Here is a 19,773-nt window from a genome sequence, read left to right on the forward strand (position 1 = left end):
ACCTCGGGCCAGAGCTGAAGCCCCCTACAATGGCTTTGTGGTGTTCTGGCAGCTCAAACCAGCCATAAACCCATTTTAAAGGTCCACTTGAGGATCCTCCATGTGTAGGGGGCTCTGCAGTGCTAGAGCTTCCACCACAGCACCCTCAGACTGCTGATACAGTGGTCATGTGCGGGGGTGAAGAGGACCTGACTGGGTATCCCTATGCCCCCATGATCCCTATCTTCTGGAACAGCCCTTGGGTCTATGTGCAACTGGCATAATGTAGATTAGCCTTCATGCATGGAGGAAGGTCTGGCCATTGGATTAAGGTAGAGCAAAGGCCCACAATCTGGCCCCTAATTACTTCATTTGTTTTGTCTGCAAAATACTCCATGCTGCAGTGTCTTCTACCCACACACAGCCATTGACAGTAGAAGTGCCAGGCAACAGTTTTCCCATCCCAAGAAAATATTTGAGATTTTGAAAAAATGTCCTGGACGGAATCAGGATGAAATGTCAGAATTTCGAAAATTCTTGAACTGACAAAATGAAACATTTTGGTTTGCGTCAACTGAAACTTTCATTTCAATGTTGAAATGTTTCATTTTGATTTTGACCATTTGATATTAATGTTTTTTTTTCTCTAGCTCAAAGTTTAAAACAAAAAGTAATTTTAAACCAGAAAACTGAATTTTCATTTTGAAAATGTCAATGGGATTATCTATTTGATCTTGTATATCGCTGTGATACTCTTAGTACCTTGCCCAGACCTGAAGAAGAGCTCTGTGCAGTTTGAAAGCTTGTCTCTCTCTCACCAACAGAGATGGGTCCAATAAAAGATATCCCCTCAATCACCTTGTCTAGCTAACTGGACATTTCAACAACTTCAAAACTCTTTTTTTTACAACTTTTTTCAAGTTGAGAAATTCATTGAAATGGACCCCTTCCCATGAACGGTTTCAACAAGGCAACATTTTTTAATGGGAAAACATTTTTTTTTCAAAATTCCCAACTAGCTGTCACATACAGTATACGCAGTACCCAATTCAGTACCATTGACTTCAATGGATGCATGCTAAAAACCACAGATCGCTATGTACTCAACACTGGACTTTAGTTTTCAATCCACCACCATCCATTCACAGAAATCATTTGGAGAATAATTCTGAGTAATGAAATTAATTGAGAAAATCATAGTTTGTTCTTGGAGAATTGGCTAACATGAAGAGACAAAATTCAGTTAAGCTATTCATTACAAATTATTTGCCGAGTTCTGCCGTTTTCTTTTTCCTGGCAGAGTTACCCAATGAAATGCAAAGAAAATAATGGAATGTAGAAAAACTCAGTCACAGAAATGAACAGAACAGAAATTGTGAGTGTTTGCTGGAAATCAGCTTCTGGTGCGTTAATTTCCATTGGATTCCTAAGCAAAGCTAAAGAGACAGAATCACTTATCTCACAAAGCATTGACAGAACTCCAGTGAGAGCGTGCAGGAAGCAACCAACTCGACATAAAACTTCCACAGTAACAATGAAAGGAGTTTTAAAATAATGGAAATACACCTCTACCCCGATATAACGTGACTCGATATAACACGAATTCAGATATAACTTGGTAAAGCAGTGCTCCGGGGGGGTGGGGCTGCACACTCCGGCGGATCAAAGCAAGTTCGATATAACGCAGTTTCACCTATAACACAGTAAGATTTTTTGGCTCCTGAGGACAGCGTTATATCGGGGTAGAGGTGTATATACAGTGAAGTACGTTCAGACTTGCCTGATAAGGGAATCCCTGGCAATATATGCAATATCCAGGGAATTGCACTGTAGATGGCTCAAGTTACTGCAGGATAAATAATTAATGTTTAGGTGGCACTAATTAATTCATTAATTAGTACAGAGCTACACTGTTTTTTCCCTTCAAAAATAAAATCTTGCCTGGTTTGATTTTGTTCTGTATTCAACACATCAGAATATTTTAGGTTTCTAAAAGAAGAGCCAGCAAACCCAATATAAAGGATTTAGTTCTTGTTAGAGCTGAATGCTTTTGGACTCCTTCCGTTGTGCAATTTTAAGAAACTGTGATGACAAAAGTTTTAATAACTAAAATAATGGGGCGCTAAGAGGCCTTGTGTCACCATGGCATAGTTGGCTCTGCTGGTGTGTTCTTCTCCCACAATGTGTCTTGTCTAGTTAGATGGAAGCTCTTTGGGGGCAGGAACTGTGCTGCTCTGTTTGTGCAGCACCTGGCACAGTGGGGCCCTGTTCTTGGTTGGTCCTGAGGCACTGCCGTAATGAACATGTTGCATTCATCATGATTATGGATCATGTTGGTACATGCCAATGGAATATGAAATTTAAGGGGTGGATAGCGGCTAAAATTTAATTCGCAGGTTGAGATCTGCATGCCCTGGATTAATGAAGATTCAAAATTGGGGGGAGGAGAACAGCTGAGGTGGATTAAGACCTAAAGTACAATGATAAATTCATAACTATTATCATTTGTTATTTACCATTAACTATTTATACATGTCGGTACTGTGCATGTTTACGTGCTAATAGAGAACACACACATGCACAGATTTATAGTACCGTGCCATCCAAAACTCACCCCTTAGGGTCTTGTGCGTCTTCCATTCAATGCAAAGGACGATGCCCTCTAGGACCAGATACTGCCACGTGTGTTCCAGGGATGGGATTTTGGGCGGCAGTGTTGTGCCCACAGGGCTGAATTACAACGTTGAGAGCCGTGGGGCGCAGGAGGAGATGGAGTACGGGGTGCGCCCCAGTGCCAATGGAGGAAAGCATTCAGACTGTGGAAGTCAAGTGGTCTCCAGTTTCATGAGCACTGGATCTTGCTACATCTGCAGCACTGTGGGTGCCTGTGCTTCCCACTGCCATGTTGTCCCCCTGGGGCTTGCTGGTACTCAGTTGGCCCCAGACTCCCAGCTCTCTGACAATAGTAGCCAAATCACGGTTGCCTCCTGCACATGTGTGCTAGGGCTGCAGGCAGGATCCTTGCTCTCACATATATATTACATCGTAGTGTTTGTGACCGATAACGGGAGGGGAGGGGGGGTAACTTTTCCCAAGTTAGGGATGAACTTGGGAAATGGGGCAACACATGGGTTTTGTGAATTCATCATCCTAACCAAATTAAGGCCCCAATGCTCTAAAAAGAACACGTGAACAGACCCCCTACGCCTGCATGAAGCCTTATTGAAGTCAATGAGGCAGGGGTGCATATGGGTCTCTCTACAATTGGGGCCTATATTATTTCAGATCCCGACATTCCAAACTTCCGGCACGTTGGTTTCTGGCGCTGATATCCTGGCCCCCTCAATGTCATTGGCAAAACTCCCAGTGACACCAGCGGGGCTGGGATTTCCCGCTCTGTGTACGTATCTTGTAGACAAACTTGATTAAAATGCTAAGAAACCTCCAACTTGTCTCCAAAGTGAGGCTAGAGGCACAAGCTATCATTCTGTGGTTATCAGAATGGACGATGCACAGACACAATTTCTGGGCATGAGAAATAGACACAAATGTTTGGGTTGTGAAATTGCCCAGTATGAAATGGTGGAATTTTATCCATACTTTTTTTTGTTTGCAACGAATGTTGCCCAACTCTAACCCACTGATAAAATATGTAAAATACTATTAAAACTATATATTTCACATAAATTGCAATAATATACTTGTAAATATTTTATACTATAATAGGGTTCTGATCTCCATTATGGAATAAAGTCCCACTCCTGCAAAGAGTCACTCACGTCCGCAGCTTCAAAGATGCAAGTCATTCCATTGAGTTCAGTGGAACTGACCCTATGCTTAAACTTAAGCATGTGAAAGTCTCTACAGGATCATGCCCCTAATTCTTAAGTTTTAAAAACTGAAGCCATATTCAAATGATACTAGGCAAAAAGCATATCGACAATTTCTGCCACTGTGGTGGCCACAGGCATTGGTACACCGCGGTCCCTCCTATTCTCTGCCTGTGGCACATAATAGTCTAGTGTCCTGTGGGCTGTGATACTCTGGTCTAATTTCAGTTGTTGGGTTAGCATGCGGGTGCTGATGGCCTGTGATATTCAAGGGGTCAGTCTAGATGATCTGCTGGTCCCTGGGGCTGTGAACTCTGGCTCTTCCGTGTACTGTATTTGGATTCTAAGCTCTTTGGGAGGAGGGACCGACTCTTCCTGTGTGTTGATTCAGTGCCTAGCACAATGGGGCCCAGTCTCCCTTCGTGCCTCTAGCTGCTATTGAGATATCAATTAAATAATTTAATTAAATGTATTTACATGACTGCAGTCCGAAAGGAACAGGTACAAATACTATACTGATAACAGCAACAAAAATAATTCTCATCAATGACTAATGAATGCCAGTTGCTTTTGAAGAGTGTCTCATTCTGAACCTTGCAATGTCTGGGACTGGATCCAGAGCCCATCAAAGTCAATAGAAGTCTTTCAGTGGGCTTTGGATCAGACCCGTACCTAGTTAATGTTTGTATATCAGATGCTGCTGCTTTTGCACTCGGCTGCGCTAGTGTTCACTTTAACTCTGCATGTTGCACCCTTAACTCCATTACACACAAACCCGAATAGTTTAGTCAGTGTAACAGCGCGTTCCACGCTTCTGCAGCGGTGCCGGTTTCGTTCACTAATGACGTGTGCTGGTTTGAACGGTGGGGTGCAGAAAGGGAGGCAGCCCACTGCGTGTAAATTCCTTTAATCCACCCCTCGAATGCGTGTTAGTCTAGTCAGGTATGTCTTGCTAACGTCCTGGGACCGACACAGCTACAACAACACTGCGTTTAGTCAGGTATGTTCAGACAGCACTGTCATGAAGCACGGAATAGCGTAGAATCCCCTTTAGTCAAGAAAGTGGTTCTGAACCTGTACCCAGCCCTGGGCGAAGGCTGAAATCTGAGAGTTTTGCTGTTGGTTTCAGAGGGACCAGGATTTTGCCTGTGGTAGTGAAGACCAGACAGGACGCTCCTCCAGGGATGGAAGTGGAGGTCCCTTGTGTTTTGGAAAGCGCCTCCATCAGATCCATAGGTTGTTTTTTTTTTTTTTTAAAGCCAGAAGGGACCTGTTCAATCCTTTAGTCTGACTTCCTGTATATCACAAGACAGAATTTAGATAGTCGACTGGAGCCGGGGCTTGGCACAAGACAGTGCCTGGCATAAGGAACATATGGGCTGGCACTATTTGCTGCTATCGGCCAGACAAAGTGAGGCCAATTTGGCTGTGGCTATTCACGAGCAACAAAAGCAGGCAGCGCTTTAGGCTTCCCTCTCTGCACAGCACAGTGTTGGGTTTTGTATATTTGTGTAGTTTTGTCGAGTCCAGCTGCAACAATGATGGGCACTTAAAACACCCCAATTAAACAAAGAAATAAAACTAGTCTCTGGGCCTGATCCTGTGTGCACATAACCACGTGTATATTTCTTACTAGTGGAGATCCATTGGCTTCGATGGGGCTCTCCACAGGAGTAGGGTAATGCATATGTGCAAGTGTTTATAGGATTGGGTGCTTCTTCGGGGTGGATACTGCAAGGTGGTGAGTCCTCAGGCCCTGTCTGTGCAAAACACTTCAGCATCTGCTATTTATGTGCTTAAAGTTAAGCATGCGCATAAGTGGTTTGCAGGATCAGGGCCAAAGTGCTCAGCACCTTGCAGAATTGAACTCTTCATCGACCAGCTCTTTTCAGTACAACTATCCAGGAACCGCTCACAACTGGGCATCTTCACAGAGCGTGGGAGAATGTACTGCTTGGTGTAGCACCTAAAACACAACTCCATCAGCTGCCATATTGGGTGAAATCCTGGCGCCACTGAAGTCAGTTGCAAAAGTCCCATTGATTTCAATGGCATGGAGATTTCACCCACGGGATCCATTCTGCTAACGTCAACAAATACCTTATAGAAGAAATGATAGCATATTGGCTGGGTTTACAGAGATCCTTTTGGATTGTTCATATATTTTTGCACTGGTTTTCTTTCTCAGCTATCAGTTTTAGGTTTCTTTTCTAGTTCTGCTTCTCTCTTGACATCTGGAGTAATGTACTTATAGGATCCAATTCACATGTACACTAAGTAAGACCCCTGTACACTGCCACTCTGGTATACAGCAGTCTTTGGGCTTGTCTACACTACCTGCAGGATTGGTGGGCAGCAATTGATCCAGTGGGGGGTCGATCTATTGCATCAGACACGATAAATCAACCACTGAATGCTCTTCCATCAACTCTGGTACTCCACCAGAATGAGGAACGCAAGCGGAGTTGACAGGAGAGCGTCAGCTGTCGACTTACTGCAGTGAAGACACCGCGGTAAGTAGATCTAAGTACGTCAACTTCAGCTACGCTATTCATGTAGCTGAAGTTGCGTATCTTAGATCGACCCTGCGTGGTAGTGTAGACAAGCCCGTAAGTGGAAATGAAAATCAGGCCCATACATAGCCTGGATACTGTAATGTAAGAAGAAGCTATCAGTTCTTTGGGGGATATTAAGGCATTATTTGCCTGTTATTTGTGGTACATTCTTACAACAAAGCAGTAGCAACAGCAAACCTTTCACTTCTGAACAAACATCTCTCTTGAGCAAACATCTGTCTATCTATCTAACTATCTCCCCATTGCTAAGATTCTTAGCACTGACCAGAGATGTTAAGCAAATCAGTATTTTTCAAAGTTACAAATTCTTGTCCCATCAGGTATACAAGGAGTCTGGTTTTGCAGGTCTGTGTTAAACCGAGGCTCCAGCTTTATCTTCTGCTGCTCCTTTTCCATCTTAGGAAAACATGCATGGAAATTGCTTTTCAAAAAAGATGATTAAAAGATATTAAAACAGGGTGTAGAGCGATGTGTACATGATTTTAAAATACTTTAGGTGACCTTATAACAACCAGTTAAAAAGCAATTTCAGACTGGCGTGCATAACATGTGCACATGTCTCTATAACGTGTTGTATGACACATCTTAGAAAAAGGGATTAGGAAGAAATCAATTTCTCATAATTTATTAACAAACTCGTCATGACTGTTATTTTATTCAAAGAATTACAGCAGTTACAATCCCTCTTATTAGCGTGTCTATACTATATACTGTACCTGGGTTATAGGTAGGACTGCTCTAGGGGTTCTGCTGCCTAGGCAAACTAGCCAGTGGCCACCTCCACTAGCCCTGAAGTCATCCATGCCATTAACTTGGCTATAAAACCTGCAGAAATCAAAAGGACACTTTCCTTTGACTTCAATGAGCTTTGGATTAGGCCCGTACTAAATATCTTGCTGCCTCTTATCTTTCACTGACCCCTGTTCTGCCTCTCTGATTGAGCCAGTCCTAATCGTATTACACTTTGCATAATGTAGTGCTGATTGAGTTCCTTGTTTTTTTTTACTCAGCTTCTTTATTTTTAAATTATACCCCTGAGGGTTTGATCTCCTTGCCCGTGGGAGAAATGTATCGTTAGAAAGAGCTTTTGTGATGCTGTATTTTTTTAAAAGTGCCAACAGTATCAGTATTTCCATCTCCAAGAATTCAAAAGTCATGAATCAGCCCCCTACCCCCAAATCATGAGATTAAAAGGAAAAAATCTGGGTTCTGTGTTTTGCAGTTTATGGTCTTTAGGGTGCACTTTGGACAAACCTCCAGGCTTTTCTCTGCAACCTTGAGGACTGGAAACTTACTTTATTAAAAAGGAAAATAAATAAAAATTAATGGAGATATCCTATCTCCTAGAACTGGAAGGGACCTTGAAAGGTCATCAAGTCCAGCCCCCTGCCTTCACTAGCAGGACCAAGTACTGATTTTTGCCCCAGATCCCTAAGTGGCCCCCTCAAGGATTGAACTCACAACCCTGGGTTTAGCAGGCCAATGCTCAAACCACTGAGCTATCCCTCCCCCCATGCAGCCAAAAAAAAGAAAAAAGAAAGCCACGATCGCGAACTGCGGCGGCAATTCGGCGGGAGGTCCTTCGCTCCGAGGCGGAGTGAGGGACCGTTCGCCGAATTGCCACCGAATACCTGGATGTGCTGCCCCTCTCCGGAGCGGCCGCCCCAAGCACCTGCTTGACAAGCTGGTGCCTGGAGCCGGCCCTGCGCATATCATGGGACTGAGTGCTGCAGTGCTGACCTGCCAACACCGCCCCAGCAGTGGACTGTGTCTGATAGAAAGAGGCTCAGTGTAGCTGATTCAGGAGTGCAGGCCATGAGAGTCATGAACGGCACCAATTCATCGGCTACATTCCCTGTGTAGGAGGATGTAGGAGGCCAAGATATTACTGGATTAAGGCTTTCGGCACAACACACCACTGGCTCTGCTGGCTTCACCCCTGCAGTCCTGCCCCCATACCATGGTACCACCTCCCACATGGGCATGACTGGTAGCGGGATGCCTCCTTCACCAGAAAGGACAGCAGATGGGGGCCGGTGGGAGGGTGTACGTGTTGTACATCTCACCTCAGGTGACCAGACAGCAAGGGTGAAAAATCGGGACAGAGGATGGGGGGTAATAGGTGCCTATATAAGACAAAGCCCCAAATATCAGGACTGTCCCTATAAAATTGGGACATCTGGTCACCCTAATCTCACCTCACAAAACACTGTTTCATACAGGCACAGAGCCGGCCTCTCTGCCATGGCTGAAGCTGGGCAAAATTTTTCAGATGTAACTTCCCTCCCCCCCCAGTGAAAAATGCAGATTTGGCCACTCGAAAACATTTCACAAATTCATATCAGTTTTTCCGAATTGCTTCAGATGAAAAAAACAAACCAAACAAATTCCAGAAAGTCTAAATGTTGTGTTTCGACACTTTCTAAAGGAAACCTCAATTTTGGGGGGCAAAATGACTTTTTTTTTCTTAGAAGCTTCCTTCAGATTTATTAAAAAAAAAAAAAAAAGGGGGGGGGGGAGGGAGAAAAACCCATCAAAACACTCAGTTATACAAAGTTTTTTTTAAATCTGAAACAATTTATTTTTATTTCACTTTTCAATTTGCCAAAAAAATTTTTAAATTGTTTTCAGGTTGACCTAAAACACTCCCCCCCCCATTTTTATTTTATTTTATTTTATTATTTATTTCCCCCCCCAGAACGGCCAGTGAACCAGAAAATCCGTCATTTGCACAGATCTCTCTCTAGCCAAGATCCAGGGGCTTGTGTGTCAGGCAGCTTCCTGATTCTCTGCCCAGCTCACAGCCCCAGTGCAACCCAGTGGCTGTTCCATCCTACACCAGTTAGCAAGGGTCCCCAAACCCCCTACACCTGGCCAGGTGGGGGTAGGAGTCAGCTTTCCCCCACCTGAAAACTCTCCCAAACTGGTGGGATTCTCATCCGCCTGGATACGCACTGTGAAACAGGATCCAAACCATGACCATCAATACTTGCTTATGCCTTTTAAAGCGCACAGCTGTGAACCTGAACACCCGCTGTGCCTGCCAGCACGACCGTTACTCATGGTGGGGAGCGCCCGTACACACAAGCAATCACTATTTGCAGCACTATTTGCACACGTGCTTCCCAACGTGCATAAGGGATGCAGAGTCAGACTCGTGGGGATCAGATTTGTTGAGTAAGAAGGTGTGAGTTTTATGATGTTCCTTTTCTGACCATAGTGCACTTGAATGTGATTTGGGAGCAGCAATTGTGTTAACACAAACAGATTTTATAGTAAGATTTCAATATGGGTGTATGAGACCTTTAAAGGAATAATCTGTGACTCATTGAGTTGATGGTTTGTAATGGCACTAATGCTATGTTTAAATATACAGTGTTAAACAAAGCAAAGAACTCTCCCAGGAAGAAACCCCAAAACCAAAAAAACCCAACCAACCAAACCCCCTCATAAAAACTTTCCTGCATGCCTTTGATCACGGGCCCACATATCCAGCAATTCTGCAGCCATGGAATTGACCCCTTGTTTCAGAATTGTGCTCCAGAATCTCAGCTTTCATTTAAAAAGCTATTCTTTTTCTAGCCTTCATAGTAGCAAGGAACATCTTAAAAACCATGACCCCAAATGTTACCATGGCAGCATTGTCTGCCGACTGTCTGGAACCATAACTGGGAAAGGAGAACTGCCCCAGACGAGTCTGTGGGGTAATAAGACTGCAGCATGAAGATGGCAGTGTAATATCCACACCATTAACTGTTTCATTGTTGATCATTTTAGCAGAGGCATCCAGATAATGGGTTTATTCCATGATCTTGGACTGCTTCAATTCTTTAATTTATCTGACCCGGCTGCCGAATACCCACTGTAGAATCCAGGGACCTGGCTACAGAATGTAGATCCAGCTGGCCTCGGGACACGTGGGGTCTGGCCTTGGAGAAGCCAGCTGCTGTTTTGGTTTACGACACTGTGGCGAATCAGAGTGCTTATGGCCATTTTAAAAGGGTTAAGGCAGTATTTTTTTTTATTTTATTATTTAAAAAAAACAAACAAACCACAGGAGTGTATTTGAGGCAGGCAGATGTGCTGTAGAGAACCACGCTTTAATACTCTTTAAAGTATCTGAAGCCACCCCCTTCTCAGAAGGGATGAAACATAAGGGTGACTGCCGATTGCTGGGGTCAGAATTCTAGAGCTCGTACCAACAAGCGTCCCCACACTTCAGAGTCAATCTCTCTTTTATCATTTGTTAAGGCTCCATTATGCTATACATGATGCTGTGCAGTCTAGTTTCCCCATAGATTTTTAGGGCCAGGAGGGATCACCAAGTCTGATGTCCTAGTATTATCCCCATTTTACAGATGGGGAAACTGAGGTGACATGACTTACCCAAGATAATAAAGAGAGTCTATGGCAGAGCTGGGAATAAAATGTCCCAGCGCATTAACCACAAGGCCATGCTCTCAGTTGCAAAGGGCCCTGTTACAGTTCCAAGGAACAAGTGTGGCTGGCCAGAGACTGCTCGGCACAATCTGCTGCCCTAGGCAACGTTTCAGGGTGCTGCCCCCCCACGCCACTCAAATTTGGTTTGGCCGTTCCTCCGTCATGGCAGAGGGGCAGTTGGGCCAAACCTGCTCCCCTAGGTGGCTGCATAGCTTGTCTATAGCTAGAGCGGCATCTGCGGATGGCAAACAATAAGAAGGAAGCCAGGATGGAGCAGCCAGAGTGAGGTTACACAGGCTAGTTATGTGTGTAACTTGATGGCTGTGAATTATTTGACATTTAAAAAAACAGAGATAAATAATAGCAGCAAACCTCCACTAACCTACAGGTATAATTAATCATTCTCTCTCTCTTTCCCTCCCTCCCCACTGCACACACATCCCCCCCCCCCCGCCCTTCTGTCGGGCTGTGTTCACTTTCTAGACATATCGTGCTAAATTCTACATGGGCAATCCCAATTCAAGTCAATAGGAGTTGGATGTTTGTACCAAGGGCGCAGTTCAGCTCACTGTTTGTATAGCACTTTGAGATAGTCGAGTGTGAAAGGTGCCATAAATTAAGTTCTCTTGTATCTATCTAGCTACCTACGGTATGCAGAACATTACAGGCATGAAAACAAGGCAGAGTAGATCAGATGGTGGATAATTCTAATTGTTACACACCTATATCACTGTATGGTGGGTTTGGTTTTTACAGTCATTCTGTCTGTGACATCAGTAAAACACAAGAGATTAAAATGCAACTTTAATATGGGAGCGTTCAGCAAAAATTCTGGCTACTTCTAAACTTGGCCATGAGACAATATACTTCAGCATCTGTCTGCTGGTCTCTGTGTATCCAAGACGAGCAGAACTGGTCCCAAGTATATCTAACAGGTCAAGCTTTGAAATGAAGAAGCAATAAGCCAGTGAAATGGTACTATCACCAAAACATGATTGATCAATTGAATTCTATCAGAGACAGTGGGCAGTGAGATTAACTCAGGCCTGATAGGTTCAATGAGTTAAAGCATGATGTTCATTTCAGCTTCATTTCACCAGTCTTTGCTTGTGAAATTGGTCAATCAATAGAGGTTGAAGATCATATATATATATATATCGGTGACCATCTTATAGGGAATATAATCTAGTGTAGTCAGCTCCTGACTCCGGCTGCCTTCAGTGGGTAATGGAGACAGAGCTGAGACTCTATCAGTGCCATCGAAATGGCCTGATATCTTCTCCAAATGAAAAGTATTTTTGGATCTCTGATGATTTATCTTCCCCCCCCCACCCTCTCACTTTGATCTACGGCAAAAACCATACCCATCTTGGAGAAATATAGTGATTTCTCTTGAAAACATTTCTTCACTGAGCAGATATATACACAAAGCTTCTTTATAGTGATATTGTCCCTTGCAAAAATAAATAAGTGTTTAGAAAACTCAGCCTGGGTAAATGCAAAGATCTCCCACTGTGCATGTGATTTTTTTGAAACCATTACTTTGATACAGACAGAGACCAAGTAACTGCCTGCTACAAAATGCTGAGGAGATGGGCTGGAAATGCAGTTTACATTTTAAGCAAAGCCTTCCAAGTGGTAATTAAACAAAGTCTTCATTTTTTCTAGACTAATTTACAGGCATGATACAAGGAAACAAATCACCTTTTTTGTCCCTGGTAATATTTCATTTGCTTCATAATGTTTTAAACGTAGTGGGTAACATCCTTCCTAATTAGCTTGCATCTTCTGTAAGGTGAAGTAATTAGGTATGATATTAGGTAATGAAGGTGGACAGTACAAAGTAGAGACGGAAACCATGTCCTTTATTAGTATGAGCTGTTAATGCTATTGGTTCTCTGCCTTCTTGATTAACCTTTTAAAGCCATGTTGGTACTTAAAAAAATGCTCCCAGCATATTTGTCCTATACAATAACATCATAACTCCAGACAAAAGTATTTCACATAGACCTCTATTTAAGATATAATAGTATAGGGAAAATTTATTCTAGTTGAATGTGAACCTTAAGCCAGCTCCTCAGTTGGTATAAACTGGCTTAGCTCCATATGTTGATTTATACCAGTTGAAAATCTGGTCTGTCATACTCCGCAATTATACACTAATATTAATAATACAGTGATGCAATACTATTTCCCTTTTCTGGATAAGCAAAGATGGTGTGGTGCTGACTTTTTCATTTCAGTTCTTTTAAATACAATCCTGTAGTTCTAATTTTGCATAGGCTTTTTAAAAGTGTCTTAAACGCAAGTCTCATTTGTGCTCCTAAGTCACCTGGGGGCATTTCTGAAATTCCTATTGTTTTGTGAAATCTATCCGGGGTAATTATTTGGGTATACGCTGGTGCTACAAGCGAGGTCACAGCTTAGCAAATCCTTTAAGGTGGTATCTCCATTCCTCTCCCCTGTCTCCCAAAGTAATTCCTTCTTAAATAACAAAGACTTCCTACTCATGGATATTATTTAGGCAGCTCAAGTAGTAGATTGTCAGCAATATACATCAATGACACACCTTCCTGAAGGTGGACCTGTTATACGCCTGACTGTGCCTGTGTTATTTACAGACTTTTATTTACTATTGGGAACTCCTTTACTAGCACGAGTGTTGATTATATTAGCCTACAGCTGCCTAAACTGATTCAGATTTATTCAGACGGTGGCCGACATTTCTTGTTAAAGTGAAGCTCACTTTTCAGGGTAAGAAAACAACAACAATGAAGGAGGAGTTTGTAGTTTTGCTTATTGATGCAAGGAAAGCAGCACAGAGAGCGCTGGCTGCCTTTCTTCTAGGGAGGACTGGCCAGTGGTAAGTATGGAACGGGGGTCTTTGGGAGCCTGTTGGGATGTCAGTGGGACCCTTCAACCGGCATGGAACACCCTGACAAACACGGGTGGTGTCCGACACAATGAGTCCTTTACTTGTGAACTGTGTGCTAGATTGTGACTTGGATTACACGCTCCACAGGGATAAGACTCCGCTGCTCAAGCTTTGATTGGCTGCCTGGTCGTTGGGTCTGGGGATGCAGGTTTAAGCAGGTGCACCACTCCCCCAGATCAGGTGGCCAGGGCAGGGAGGACACAGCCAAGCGTCACTGAGCCAAAACGTATGGCTGTTGTAGTCAACTGCTGGGATAGGCCAGCAGAAACTTACAATCCCCCAAGGAGCAGGGGCAAATCTGGGAGGGAATGGTGAGTACATGCCTTGGCAGCACGATGCTTCCTGGGGTTTCTTCTCGAGTACCATGGTATGCATCGTTCCCCCTTTTGACCTGAGCAGCAAGCCATGAATCAGGGTCTCCTACATTGTTCCAGTTAGGAGGAGAAATTGGTGAGAGTCAGGTATTTTCTGGTGCAATTTTGTTTATTTGCAAGGAATGTACACAATCCTGTTTCCCTGAACACCATAGGAATCAAACAGCAGGAGACAGTTCCTTTGTTCACTGTTCCTGGCATGCCCGTCCAGCCAGCACTCTGTACCCAGAAAGCTTTTTCTCAGCTTAACCTCAGGGACACATGACGGTGCTTCCAGGTGTCTGCTTAGCTTTCTCTCTCTGCTTCTGGCTTGCTTCTGTCTCACTGTCCCTGGGTGTCTCGCTGCCCACAAAATCCAGATTACTGGGTGAGGTTTCATACCCCCTTTGTCTTAGGTGAGGTTGTTTAGCTGATTCTCACAGCTCACGAGGGGGAAGAGATCCCAAGCATTTGGATGAGGTTTAACCCAACCCGCAACAGCACCATCACTTACATAAGTCTGTGCCTAAAGGCACAAACTTGCCTATAAAATATAAACACACCCACACACCCACACACACCCCTGGGGCTATAAAGGATGAAGCATTTGCTTTGGGACAGTATCTTCTTTCGAATCAAGGAGAATCCTGTGCTTGCCTCCTTTATTAGCATTTCTGGAAAGATGCCATTGGACTGGGAACTAATTGTTTTGCAGAGTAGGTGGGTGCACACGTCCTGTTACTGTCAACAAAACATAACCCTCCTAAGCTGGTGCATTGATTATATGAAAAATGTCTTTACCGCTCCCTGGTGCCTGTTTATAACCCAAACTGTTTCAACCTGCCAACGGTATTTTAATGATCGAAGATGTTCTGGTGAACTGAAACAATGCATGATGCTAATGATAATTATCTTGCATTTATATAATGCCTTGCAGTCAAATGTGCCCCAAAGACCTGTATGAACTTTGCTATTTGACATTATGTACTATGCCGAGGATATAGGAAGCATATTGCCCTCCAGTGGAACGAACCTATTCCATAGCGAAATGCACTGACTGTTTAACAGTGCACAGCAATGCTGAATACCAGTTCAGGACAGGAAGTGAAAAAATACTGTACCCACTGGAAAGTTCAGGTGTTGAGGGTTGCAGAGGGAGTGTGGGGGGAGAGGGGTGGATTTAGGTAAGCAGAATGCAATAAACAAAGTTTGAAATTGATCTGGACAGTGGAGCCAAAACCACTCGTTAATGGTCACAAGTAATCAAAACAGAATTAGTCCCAGCATCATTTTTGCCTGTCTCTATATCCTGAAAGTGCACCATGTATTGTACATCATTCAGCTAAAACAAAACCAAGTTGCACCAGGAAGTGCTCCATGTTGCACTCACTGGAAAGGAGAACAGATCCTGGCCCAAAGTAAGGTCTTTCTGCACTGTTTCTGGGGTGAGGCCTTAAAAGCGCCCTAAATGAGCAGCTGAATATCCTAAATGAGTTTAAAACTGGTGTATTAATTATTATTGTTGTTGTATTGCGGTAGAGCTCTAGCTCCACTGTGCTAGGTGCTGGACACATACAGAACTAACAGATGGTTCCTGCCCTGTCAGCTTGTCCTACCTCCCCGGTATTGGGGGTTGGAATGGGCATTTGTGGGTTGGAGAGTGGTCAAGGCTTAGCCCCAGAGCACTTCTGGTGGTTCTTACTGTGTAATCACCTACAGCCAAAAGATCTGGTATAACTCTGGGTACTGAAAGAAAATGGCTGCCTTATGCAAATCCGGAAAAGAGGGGGTAAAGGAGGGCCTGCAGAATGTGCCATATAGAAGGCACCTGCTAAGATGCTTTTTCCTTGTTTGTTGCCCTGACCATATCACAGCCCTTATTGAATCCCTACGCTGGTTCCCCTTTCATCATCACACCAAGCTCTGATCTTGACCTTCAAGGGCCTTAACAAAGTTGCCTCTCCCTACTTATCCACTCTTATCTTGTACCCTGTGCTGATGATACCCGCTTTGGAGGCCTGTTTGTCTCCTTCTCTCACAACCACCTCTGTGCTTTCTTCCACGCTGCCCCCACGTCCTTCCTGCACAGGTCTGCAAAGGCACCGCCCTCTTGTCTTCTAAGTCACCACTTGTGGTGAGGTGTACGTGGAGTCCTCCAACTAATGCTGACTGGGTCAAGTGGCTGTGAGGGGTGGATGACATTAGAGAGTGTGTGAGAGATATATCAAAGGTATTTCAAAATTGTGTATATCTGGCCGGAGCCCTGTCCCCTACCCTGCGTATGTCTCTTGTCTTCGATTGTCTGCGTCTTGTGTAGGGACTGTGTCCTACTGGGTGTTCACATTAGCGCCTAGCACAATGGGGCCCTGATCCTGACTGGGGCCTTTGGGAGCAACTGTAATACTACTAAATACTTCTTCTGCTACTACTTCAATTCCTAATGTTTATTTTTGGTAACCCAGGCAATCAGTAACATCCAGTGATGTAACCAAATGATGACTTGAGCCAAAATAAAGCTAATTCTAATCTTCTTCAGATATGCCCACCAAACCAAAAAAAAAAGTCAAGGGATGTGCTTACTGCAAGTATGTGGTGTTGCAATTGTTTCTAGTGAAACAAGAATCCACTGCACCATATTTAAACAAAATCAGATCCAATTATACACCCACTCTTTTGATAAACAATGCAGGATCCATTAGAAACGCATGGAACATTTTTCAGGTCATTCTATAGCTTAGATTATTTTTCTCCCTTTCATCACCCCCCCCCCAGACTGAAATTGTGTAAAGCTTTAACTTCAAAGCCAAATTGTGAATAACATTGGTTTAACCTGAAATTTAAAGCCGGCATTTCCATGCTCTGTAGACAGGGGCTCCCTGGCCTTTTGCTACCATGCAGCTAGCAACCAGAATTTTAATTTTATAAGCCATGGTTGACTAAACCCAGCACTAGGTCTATTAGATATTATTTGATTTGGAATAGAAAAAAGATTTAAAGATACACTGCTCTCCTATAAACCTTTGTACCTTTTCACACTACGGTATGAATGTCTAGACATTCTGTTCAAAGGACAAGTTCAGATTTTCCCTGATGGATTAAAAAATTGACTCTAAAACCGTTAAATAAACCTACCAGTGATATTCCTGATTTAAATCAGAATGACGGTGTCTAAACAGGCAAATAAAAAGCAGTTATGACTTGAATCATTGGCTATAAAGCAAAAGGATTCCTCTTTCTGTTTCCTGGTTTGTCTTCCTAACAGCAACCACACATTCTGTGGCACCAGTATGGTAAAGATGCTGGTCAAAGTTTTCCAAAGTGATTTTAAGTACCTCAATTTTGGGGATCCAATTTGATACACCTTAAAGGGCCCTGATTTTCTCAGTGTTGGTGTGCGGAGCTTTGTGGAAATGAGGGGGCTTTAAATTGTTTCAAGTTGAGCACGCAAAATCTTTTGAAAATCTTGACCGCTGTACATAAAGACCTAATCCTGCATTACTGTAAGTCAGTGGGAGTTTGGCATGGATTTCAAAGGGGGTAGGATTGGCTCCTACTGGAAGAGTGGTTGTTGCATAGATCTCTTTAGATACTTGCCATCTGCAAGTTTAAATGATGCAGAACCTGTAGTAACAATTGTCAACGCTGCTGGACATTTACAAGCCATTCGTAATGGAAGCCATCTTAACTGTAAACAAAACCTTCTCTCATATGGTATGTTTAGTTACACAACTCAAAACTTTCTTTAAGGCAGCTCTTGTCTTTCAAATGTGCTCATTTTTGGTATCTAGTGCAGTGTTGCCAGCTCTGACAATTTATTGCACGTCATGTGGTATGCGATGTTTTTATTTAAAGCTCCTGGAGTCATGTGAATATGGGAGAATCTCAGCTTTCGTTTAATAAAAGTACATTTGTAGCCCTCATGGTTGCAGAGAAAGGCATGAAAATGCTACCAAGTGCATCTTAAAGGCTCAGAAATCAAAACGCAAATAAAAAGCAACCATGTTTTTATCTTCTGAAAATCTTGTTACTTTTAAGCCAATCTCATGATTTTGGGGGGCCCGTTTCATGATTTTTGAACCTCTGGGGCTGGCAAAACTGCTGAGTAATGTTGCTAGTCTCTGCCAAATGAATGGGCCTAGAAAACACCCATTGATCTTCAGGAGCGAACCATCCCACCGCTACTGTAAAATCTTATAACTAATACAAGCGGCCATTCCAACTAACACTGGATTGTGAGCCAGGAGCCAAGAGGGCAAAGCAGACCAGACCCTCTAGGATACAGTCATGATGCCTACTGGTGAGTGCCAGGCCATCTTTGATAGCTGGGCTGCTATTGGTCAGTTGTAGTTTCTGATCAGCCCTGGGATTGGCTGGTGGGCTACTACCTAGACAAGGTGGAGCTGGCTGCAAACAGGCCTCTTTTTGCTCTGCCCTCCACTGCTATAGAGTAGATGGCAAAGTTTAGCGTAGCACTGAAATTCACCAATGAAAAATATGGCTCTCAGCACAGCAGGAACACCCCCATTCTGCAGGCAGAAGGAGCAGCTAATACGTTTAGTGTGTGACTGAGGGGCTAGGAAAATCTGCCTGTAACACCTCAGCTGCTGTGGCTTGCTGCTATGAACCCTCAGGAATTATGCATATGGCAACAATGGAACATTACATTTGGTTTTGGGGGCATGGAGAACTGCCTTTTTTAAGGTTACTGATAACCGTAAATGTGTTCTGTTTATCCTTTGGCTCCTGATTGTTTTGTTATGTATCAGGATCAAGACACTTTGGACTTGAAAATGTCCATTTGCACCTAGGAGGAAGCTAGCCTTTGCGGTACCTTATAAAGTTAGCAATGGAATGCATTTAGTAAATTGCGTTACGACTTTGCTATTATAAATGACACCGCGGTTTAATAGTGTCTCTTCCACAAGTGTTTAACTTTTCCTTTTGAACATGCTGACACATGTAATCAAAGGACAGAGTGGAACGCAGTGAGAGGCCGCTGTGTTGTGGCGGTCATTGTAATAGCTATTTATTCTTCTGTGTATTTTGTCATCTTTGAAAGGTATTCAGGAATCTCCAGTACCAAATGGCCATTCCCTCCCGGGTAGAGATTTCCTTCGGAAACAGATGCGAGGAGATCTTTTCACCCAGCAGCAGTTAGAAGTGTTGGATCGAGTCTTCGAGAGGCAACATTATTCTGACATCTTCACAACAACTGAACCCATCAAACCAGAGCAGGTACGATTGTGAACCACCAAGCTTTTCAAATGCACACTTTCTGCCTGTAGACACTTTCTTGCAGGAAATCACCAAACACTTAGTTCTCAAGTTCTAACTAGGAGAACATTGGAGAGTGGGTGTCACATCAAATTCTGTATCAATAAGTGCACAGCAGTCATAAAGGAGTCTGAATTTTAAAAAAATTAAAAGATGCTATTTAAAGGACACAGTGTTTGGGGCGTGAAGTTGCATCTGATGGTAGCTTTATAGCAGGATTTGCAAAGAAGGCCAAGGTTTTCAGAATTGTGCAGCTAATTTGGGTGCATAATTACTGTGACTGTGCATATAAAGTGGGATTTTTTTGTACATGTAAATGACCAGTCTGTCTAGGGTGACCAGATGTCCCTATTTTATAGGGACAGTCCCGAAATTTGGGGCTTTTT

At 43.4% G+C, this 19,773-nt stretch overlaps 1 protein-coding gene across 1 annotated transcript in view; it reads left to right on the forward strand.

Moving 5' to 3' along the window:
* LOC113405355 (paired box protein Pax-5) overlaps positions 1–19,773 on the forward strand; it is a 220,953-nt gene that overhangs the window by 53,612 nt on the left and 147,568 nt on the right. Inside the window, exon 6 of the mRNA XM_026646498.1 lies at positions 19,173–19,348. Coding sequence (XP_026502283.1) covers positions 19,173–19,348 — 176 coding nt within the window. The remainder of the gene's footprint in view (positions 1–19,172; positions 19,349–19,773) is intronic.

The sequence above is a fragment of the Terrapene carolina genome, unplaced genomic scaffold (genome assembly GCF_002925995.2).
Source record: "Terrapene carolina triunguis isolate 2854851 unplaced genomic scaffold, T_m_triunguis-2.0 Scaffold35098, whole genome shotgun sequence".
Taxonomy (NCBI): Eukaryota; Metazoa; Chordata; order Testudines; family Emydidae; genus Terrapene; species Terrapene triunguis.